The sequence below is a fragment of the Colletes gigas genome, unplaced genomic scaffold (assembly GCF_013123115.1).
Source record: "Colletes gigas isolate AHSC1104 unplaced genomic scaffold, ASM1312311v1 Colletes_gigas_Sc00023, whole genome shotgun sequence".
Taxonomy (NCBI): Eukaryota; Metazoa; Arthropoda; class Insecta; order Hymenoptera; family Colletidae; genus Colletes; species Colletes gigas.
Window position 1 is genome coordinate 3,749,986 of NW_025106652.1, and position 9,700 is coordinate 3,759,685.

The 9,700-nt window shown below is 34.8% G+C and overlaps 1 protein-coding gene across 2 annotated transcripts; it reads right to left on the reverse strand.

Annotated features, from left to right (window-relative positions):
• Positions 1-563: 563 nt before the first annotated feature.
• LOC122401235 (glutathione S-transferase 1-1-like) lies at positions 564-5,175 on the reverse strand. Of its 2 annotated transcripts, none has more exons than XM_043403233.1 (6): positions 5,049-5,175; positions 2,467-2,630; positions 1,601-1,659; positions 1,358-1,499; positions 1,021-1,188; positions 564-960 (listed from the first exon to the last, which is right to left on the reverse strand). In XM_043403233.1, exons 2-6 carry the CDS (start codon positions 2,605-2,607, stop codon positions 817-819), a joined length of 654 nt encoding a protein of 217 aa, XP_043259168.1. In that variant the 5' UTR covers positions 2,608-2,630; positions 5,049-5,175; the 3' UTR covers positions 564-816. The 2 variants fall into 2 exon arrangements, with proteins under 2 accessions (XP_043259168.1, XP_043259169.1); XM_043403234.1 differs by lacking the exon at positions 5,049-5,175 and adding an exon at positions 2,728-2,762.
• Between the last annotated feature and the right edge of the window lie 4,525 nt (positions 5,176-9,700).

The following is a 9,700-nucleotide window of genomic DNA, read 5'->3' on the forward strand; positions in this document are numbered from 1 at the left end:
GTAATCGTGTGTTTTTAACGCTAGATGGCACCTTAGACATTTGTGATTGATCAATAACTTCAATTATTATTATTAGTTATGAACAGCTATGAGTAATTATGAGAAACTGTTGAGTATCATATTTTTATATTAATAATTATAATTGAAAATATTTATCGATCGCAGATGCTTAAACCGCCATCTAGCTTCGAAGACGAGGGATTTCTCGATAAACTTGAACATTCTGTCGTAGGTAACTATTTAAACTCCATGAAATAAATCACAAATTTTAGTGAATCGAATATTTTTCCAATGGATTCAGTGTGTATTCTATTCTTGATATGTGGTATAAACAATCTATACAGTCTTGCAATGTAACATATCCTGTTTTTTTTTTAAATTACACGAATGAAACGCAATGTTCCAAAAATTCACTTGATAGAAACATTTTACAGTGAGAGAATTTTTTATTTGTAGATTAAAGTACAGCCTGTATACATAACAGTGTATTTTACGATATGTGACGATAAAGTTTCAAGAATAATTCGATAAACAATTTTATTTATCGAATTTGGAATCGATATTTGGTTTAATGTTCGTGTTATATTCGGTTTTTTTCAAATAACAGTGTACTCGAACAATAATTAAAATAATTGTCAATATTTACATTCTATATATAAATGGACATTAAGCTTTATAGTGGATGAATATAAGTGTTACAACAATTGATACTAAAAGAAAAAACAGAATTATTTTGAAACTTTATTGTCGCACCTCGTATTTAGTGTTAACTATATTTTCGTTCGTGCAATTTATTTATTATAACATTTATGCGTGTTATTCTTGTCTTAAATCCTCTGAGACTTTCTTAAAAATTTGCACTCCTTCGCCATTAGCTTTGCGATATCCAGGTGCTGATGATTTTATTCTGTCCAACCATTTAGCAACGTTCGGATAGCTATCAATGTCGAAATCCATAACCTGCAATTCATACATATTAAATCTTGAAAATTATTTATAATTTTTTTAAACAACTGTTACCTCTGCTGTGGTAACCGTAGCAACTAAGGCAAGATCTGCGACGGTCATGTTACGTCCTGTGACATAATCTTGTCCATCTAGAAAAGCATCTAAAACTTCAAACGCGCTTTGTAATTTTGCATATTTTTCTGGATCGTAATCCTTTGTCTTCCCGAATACGACTGGATACTGAAACACATTCGTACACTCACCGACACATAATCAATTGAAGTGTATTCTACGCATTTTTAAAAATAGAAATACCACGACGAATACGCAAGGTTTTATTTAGCTATCTGCCGTTTCTGATGAATCTCTCGAAAAGAAAAATATAAACTTTTGGTATTGGAATACTTGCATAATAGTCCTTTACGGCTTTGTACATGGTGCCAATATCGAAATGCATTCGTTGGTCGACCATAGCCCGGCCAGCTGGGGTTTGAGGATTCAATCTAGAATTATTACCATACTCATCGACCAAGTACGACATAATAGCTCGGCTGCAACATAAGCACAAGTCATAATAATATATAATTCTTCATTTTCTTTTACATCGTTCTCCGTAAACGTATAAATGGCTCGAATATTATTAATTACGAACCTCTCTCCCAGTTTGTAATCACCGTCTACGAGAAATGGAACCTTTTTCTGCGGATTTAACTGCAACAAATAGTTTCACAAATTGGCATACTTTGCTCATAAAGATCATCATCTAACAGCAACTTCTGATTTGGATAACACAGAGATAAAATATTGAAAAATGTTAGAAGTGGCCTTTGAAGAAAGTGTTTCGACGTTTCGTTAACTTTCCAGCTAGTTCCTTCTGGGGTCAGATGGCCCATTGATAGTAGCGTGTGTCAAGCTGCATCTGTTTATGTCATGAATCATTGGTTACCAATCATCGAGCTAATCGTGGGTCAACTTTAATTTCAGCTGAACAATTGAAACAGCTCTGATTGGTGACCAGCGACCCATAACAAGCTCGGTAATTGGTAACCAATAATCCATGACATTGAGCTCAGGCACCTTCGATAAACCCAAACCATACGATACACATTAATATCAGTGTGTTGTTTGACCCTTGAAGAAGCTCGTTGAAATATCGACGAGATTTTGGAACGATTGTCATAACCGAAGAGCTACCATTATGTTTTCAAATAATTTTTAAATGAAACCATATAAATATTAATTTTTTTATTAATAGTTTGTTTAATCTCTCCAATTATATATGAAATATAATATTTTTTAAATGGCCAACTCTAAGCTGCTGTACAGATGATATAGCGGTATTTATAAAAAGAGGTTGCTATTGTTGTGTTTTGCATTGTCGGTATAATAGACAGCGTAATTACTGAACAATTTTAATGAAAATTGACGCTTCAGGTGCAGTCCAGTAATACATTTAATTGTACACGAATAAATGTCAACAGAAATGAAATATTGAAAGAAATCTGTATTTATACCGACCTGTTCGTATTCTGGTGTTAACTGTTCGCCAGAAAGTAAGTCAATTTCTTTCAGGTTTAAAGGAAAACCGATTGCTTCCGCCGTTAAGAGAACCGCTCTGCAAGGTGAACTCATCGGGGTGTAATACAAATCCACCGACATGATGTAGGATTGTAGACGATAAACTAAAATTGCAAACAACATTTGTAATATAGCAGACAGAAGGGTGAAAAATTAAAGGCGTTGAGTTGCTTCTTTCGTACAGGTTTTTATTCGACTAACTTTAGCAGAACGCTCGCTTCTCCTCGAGAAGGTTCCGCTCTCCTCTTACTTCTAAAATCGAGACTTCTTATCTTTTAAACCTAAACATCCGTCGCCCATATACAGGGTGTTCGGCTACCTATGGCAAAAATTTTAATGAGCGATAGTAGAGGCCAAAATAAGAAGAAAATCAAGAATACTAATTTGTTGATGGAGGCTTCGTTGCAAAGTTATTAACATTTAATAATATCATAATTATGATATTTGTGATTGGATATATCAACGTTAGTAATTATTTTAATTAGTTCGGATAACGTAGATTCGTAAATTCTGTTTCGTTGCAAATGTCAAAAATGGCGCGAAATAACTTTGAAATATACAGGGTGTTCGGCCACCCCTGGGAAAAATTTTAATGAGAGATTCTGTAGGTAAAAATAAGACGAAAATCAAGAATGCTAATTTGTTGAGTGAGACTTCGTTAAAAAGTTATTAACGTTTAAAGTTCCGCCTGTAGAACGACAATCTGCGTACAGCTGCGTACACGCGATAGTGGTTCTCACTCAGCATGAGAAACTTTACTTGCTGACTCATCGACAGCCTTACAGTTTTTTGAGTGAGAACCACTATCACGTGTACGCAGCTGTTCGCAGATCGCCGTTCTGCAGGCGGAACTTTAAACGTTAATAACTTTTTAACGAAGTCGCAATCAACAAATTGGCATTCTTGATTTTCGTCTTATTTTTACCTACAGAATCTCCCATTATAATTTTTCCCAGGGTAGTAGCCGAACACTCTGTATAATAAAATTCATTTACAGTATTATATCACTTCATTCGCAAATACAACGACACACAAGCAAAATGCTTTGTTTTTTATTATTATGTGTTATTGTATATAATTACGCTTTGTTTTCATAGCTGAATTTTCATTTTTATATTTATTGATCAGTATATTAAATTTCTTAATTGATTTACGATATAAAATGTAGAAACGCACAGAAGAATATTTGCCAATAAATTTCCAACAAACGAAAATGTCACGAGATGTTACAAATTGTGATCATTTTGAGAGCCACGGTAGAAATGAAGGTTTTAACGTGCACAACAAATTGTGCAGAGCGTGACTGCGACTGAAAGTCGCGGAATTCAATAAACATCGATTTTATTGAAAATCGTTACAGTCAGAAACAATGCAGTATAAAGATGACAACGTGATATATACGTATAATTCCCTCTTATTTGTGTGCATTTCACTATTTATTGTAACATATAAATTTGTCCTCGCTTAATAACTATGCAGCTGAAAATGACACTTGAAAAATTCAAATATGAAAATTCAAATGCTTGAATGCGTTTTGAAATTTTCTTTTCAAATTACACATGTTCGTCAAAATGCAAAAACCGGTTGTAATCTTTGTATCAATTTTTGTAAAACATGTAAATTATTATCTTGATGTAAAACGCGCTGCATTTCCTGCGAGTACATATTTTCAAGCTTCATTTGTGAAACGATCGACTGACAGTTTTGCAATATTTCAAAGGGATCATTGAAATTTTGAAACTAAACATACGAATAAAGTTAAAATTCAAATTGCACCCAAGGTTGCTTAAAAGCTTTACTTCCGAGCACGCTTAAACTTTGTTATCTAAAGTTTTCTAAACCAACGATTTGAAATATTTCACGAAGTATTTCTCTTTGAACATTATGGGCTTCGTTTCCAACTATTTTCAATAAAATCAGTATTATCGAAATAAATCTATATTCATAAAAAAGCTATATTGCGAACTTTAAACGATTTATTGATCGCGTTTCTCTGTTATTAAATAGTTTCAAGTAAATAGGAAGTTCAAGAACTTTCGATCGGAGCTCTACACACGAGAACGAGCACGCGAATGGAAATAGAGACAAAGTATGAGTTTCATCCAACTCCGATCGAGACGTACATACTTCCTGAATTTCGTTTTCGATCGAGTTTAATCGACAGAACAGTTTTTTCCACGCGCTGAAGCTAAATATACGTCGTAGGAGTGGTGTACACGTGTACGTACGTATATCCGCCATTTAACGAGCAATCAATACACGAGAATAAAACATACGTAGTATACATCGGTCGAAACAGTGAAAATTTTCAATCACGATCCCCTAAATTTAGCGGACGCCAGGAAAATAGAAATTACGTTCAATGATTGGTGTGTGAGTAGTAATTTTTTTGTAATCCAAAAGCAAAAATTATGTTTAATTTGTACGATATTTCCAAGGTGCTCGACGCGCGCGGAAAACCTTGTTGCGCCTTCTAATGACTGCATTTAACACGATCACGCATGTTAAAATGTAATTATTACCTTTGCGATAGCAAGCTTGTAACAGCCAGTATTAAATCCGCCGCTAATAGTATTCGAAGTTTGACGCTATAGGGAAACTCAATCTTTTCGTTGACAGGAAAAGGTAAAGCATACGCACTCTTCCGTTTGCACAGGTGAACTGAAAGCGAGGAGGAACCTTACAGTATGCGCATATATTCACTTATTTGATATAGGTATGCACACAAACTGGGGGTGTTCCACCCCCAGTTGCTCTGTTAACATTTTTCCCTTCCTGGTTCTGTCAAGTATTACGATGAAACAGAAAATACTGCGCGGTTTGCTTTCTGTTATTTTTAAATATATAGGATGAATCGTGTAATCTGTCCACCCCAAATAACTCCCGAAATATGCGTTTAACAAAAAAATAGTTTATATAAAAGTTTTACTTTATTAAAGAGAACTCAGGATGCTAACGCCGTTTCTATACATAATCCATTCGTTTACGAGATATTAAGCTGAACCTGAATTTCTTTTGCAAATAATTAAGATTATATCGAACTCACCTAAGTGTTATGTTTCATCTTCTTCTTTGGGTGTTGAACCGTCTTAAAAATAATTGATGAGAAAATTATCGGGTAAAGCATTCGAAGGTTGAAATCGAGCTTGTAAGTCAAAGTACTATAAGATCATTGTTAGGTGGGAATAACAGCCAATAATGTGTCTACAGACTTTGTAACCACACGTGTTTGCAAGAGCGTATTCCAAACCGAGTTTACTTTAATATATTATATTGTTAGAGTCGCAGAATCCAGAATGTAATTTCCAGAAAGAATATTATTAGAAATTCGACTGGTTGTCTTAAAACATTCTTTCATGGAATACTTCTATTGTTTATACAGCTACTGCAGTACCATTTAAAGTAAATAATTACCTTTAATTATATTTTAAATCCGTAACTTTCCTCGAAGTAAGAAGTAATTAGTACGTCTAGATTGCTGTATTTAGAATGAAAGCGGAAATTCTGCTTTAACGAAACGTTTTTGTCGCTTTACAAAAAAGGAAATATCGATTAAGGGTCGGTAGGTACTGGCCGTTACACGGTAATTAAAACGCGCGTAACACCGAGGTTCAAGATAATTAGCAAATGCGCATCGAATCAAAAGGGCAACTACCGCTGAGGTAAATTGGCTGCAATGCGAACAACAGGCGCGCACCATAATTACAAGGTTCATTAAGTCGTATTCGATGGCGATTGTACTATTCACCGAATCACATGTGGTAACGCTAATTTCACTTCGAGTGAGATCAAAACAATTTTCTTATATTTTTTAACGAGCACGATGCCATTTAAACAGTTCTTGGAAATTTTTACCGTACAATTTTTACAGCATTTTATACATTTTCGACAAACGCTTCAATTATCGTTTAAAAATGATAATCTCGAAGAAGTATTTTTTTATAAGTCAACTATTTTATGATAGATGGCAAACTAAAAATATCGTTATAGTTCCATCTAATTAATCCATGTACCTATTTCCATTTTGTGTTTATCTTCTAAATTATATATTGACTAGCTTTTGCCTGCGGCTTTGCTCGCACAGGAAACCGTTTAGTTCCCCCGGAAATAGATATTGTTTCTCCATAAAACCTTTTAAGCCCCCATTCACCTCTATAGAGTTTTAATTTTATGCCATGTCGCTATCTTACATTTCAAAATTGATACCATTTCCTATCAAAAACCTTCATAACGACATCCATATCGAATTTAGGCGTATTTACACCGTTGCAACGGTTTAGTAATAAGATAATAATTACGTACTTACATGTTAAATTTGAAGTTTCTAGATTCATTTACGGAAATAAGGCAACTTTAATGCGAAATAAGTGTATCAATGAGCATTCAGACCAAGTATCAGGTAAATCCGACCACGAACAAAATATGTCTCATACAAACGTTGCAACCCCTTTCCACCACCTTAAGGATTGAATTTCGGAATATTCTTTCTTATTCCTTGTATACGTCATAAAGAAAACCTCTGTGCAAAACTTCAGCTTTTTATGTCCAAGGGCTTAGCCTGGGCGTTGATGAGTCAATGAGTCAGGCCTTTCATTTTATATATATATTTATATTTATATTTATATTATATTTATATATATATATATATATATTATTAATATGATTAATGTATTTGTTGGTTTTTCTCTTCTAAAAGAGAAAGTTTTCTTTATGTAACAAAAACCATCGACGCGTATGTTGCGTTTAGAGATACGAGTCAAGAGGGTGCAGCTGTGTCCCTTCCTTGACTTGTTTAAACAAAGTATAGGACCGATTGGGTCTGAGGGTACGGGACGAATTCTTCGTCACTGACCTTTCTCATTCTGTATGTTTCTTTCAATGCGTAAAGACGTGCCTTCCAAGTGTTTCAAATAAAGCTTAGTAAAAGTTATATCGTTTAAATTATTTTATTTATTCCAGCATATTTCCAATAGTATTAAATAGTAAATTGTTTGATTTCAACTGACAGTTAAAATAAAGATAATTGGATGCGTCGATTGCGTAACCATTCTATGCATACGGATCATTATACGCACAGAATTGAACTCGTTTTAATCACAGTTTTGATGGTTCTAACTAAACGTTTTGTATGTCTGAAAATTTTAATGAATTTTCCTGATATTGCAGTGGAAATTTCCACGTTCAGTGTTGATTCGCAGGATTACCTGGATTTTGTTTTATATGCTTTGTGAAAATTAATTAATGGGAAATCGTTAAATAATATGTAAATGTACGGAGTGTGATTCGAAAAAAGGAATATGGACGTCCATGTTTCTACCAGCGAATAAACTTTGATGATAAATATAATTTTAATTGCCGATTTTATAGGTGTTATTTTGGATTTAATTTTTTGGGGACAAGTATATTAAAATTCAGACCGTGCCTCTCAAAAGCAACATGCATTTTTTTATACTGTGGCTATTTTTCAAATTCGTTTTTAGAGTAACCTCATTTGCAACAACATTTCCCTTGAAATTCCTCCTTTGGGATCTGACAATTCGACCATCGTAATTGGCATAAATTTAATTGCAGTCAGTTTCAGATTTTTCCAAGCGCACTCTCTAAAATTCATTATTTAAGCGACGACAAACTAGTCAATGATAAACCAATATAATCTTTACCACGATCTCTATCAAATAGAAATCAGTTTTGCTTCAAACGTTGAGTTGGAATCAGTTCCTCTATGATCATTTACTATTTAGTAGAGGTTTCGCTACGGTCATTAACGAGTAACGTTGCATAACACGCGATAACGAGTATCCTCCAACGCCATTCACTCTGCCGTTTAGAATAGTCATCCAATATTAATTCGACGGGAGATTGTCCGCTCAAACGCGCATGTACCATGAAGGTTAATCCTGGAGCTTGAAATTTTAAAAGGGTCCAACAGAAAATACGTGTAGTTAGCTAGAAACAAGATTTTCATGATTTAAACAGTATTCAGTCCTTTGTTTGTAAATGTCGTTTGAGTGCTCAACTTATCAGGGTGGTTTAAGTATACGCGATACTTTTCTTTATAAATTTATTAGCAGTTTAAATCGTGCAAAAAAGGGTTGAAAAATATATGTTTACATATTTCGTCTTCCTCCTTGCCCAAGCAAGCCTTCTAAATCGGCTCCTGGTCGAAGCTTTATTGCTTCTATGGCGGATCAACCGCCGACTACACAACTAATTATTGTAACTGCATTTTTAGCGTTTCACCTGTTACGGATAAAAAAATGCGGATAAGTGAAATTAATGGTGCAGCCGGATCCATGGCTTGCATAAAATTCGCGTGCACGATGAATTATAGAGCTCACGTTCGAGAAATGTACACAGAAATGCATACGGAATGGATAAGCGCACGACACGAGCCCTATATTCGATGGTGCATTTAAACTTCTCGGTAAGTCGCTCGCCTCCACGCTCGTGCGATTGTGTATCGCATTAATAATTGTCGAGCACGTGCACATGAGGCCGTTGCACCCGGATTTCTACGGAGTGGTTCTCATTTGTCATTGAAAGCTGAAGCGCTATCTGTTACGCGAAAGACTCGCCGACTCTCGAGGATTGCGTACGTTACCCAGTAATGATTCTTAAAATGAACATCAGACGTGATTCGTAAGTTGAACGTTTCTATTTCCCCGCGAAACCAGTGAGGCGTGAAAAACGACATTTAAAAAACGATACAAAAAAATAATGTTTTTTTTCTCATTCGTTCTCATGCAATTATCGAGGTTTTGCTGTAGGTGTCTATATTCTTATTTCTTCTGATTAAAATATAGTACCTTCGAAACTGTTCCCATGTTTCCACCGACAAATTGGGCAAGCTATTCTGTTCAAAGTCTCGAATATTTCAATAAAAATGTTAAGTGCACCACTTCTTGTATTTTACACCTTTTTCGTTTCAACGCTTCTTTCTGGCTTCCTCGAACGTTCTATAGAAATTCTTTTCCCTTTTTCACGGCGTGCTCCATTCAATTTGCGCGCTTTAGACGAATACCATTCGCACGTGCTTGATGAAACGTTTATTCGCGAAGTACGCAAACTATTTTACATTTTCGATTTCATATCGACCACTAATGATGCTCGAATAAAGTTGACGTGTACATATCGTGTAATCGTCATTTGCCTGGATTAAATTCAACCCCTCGAG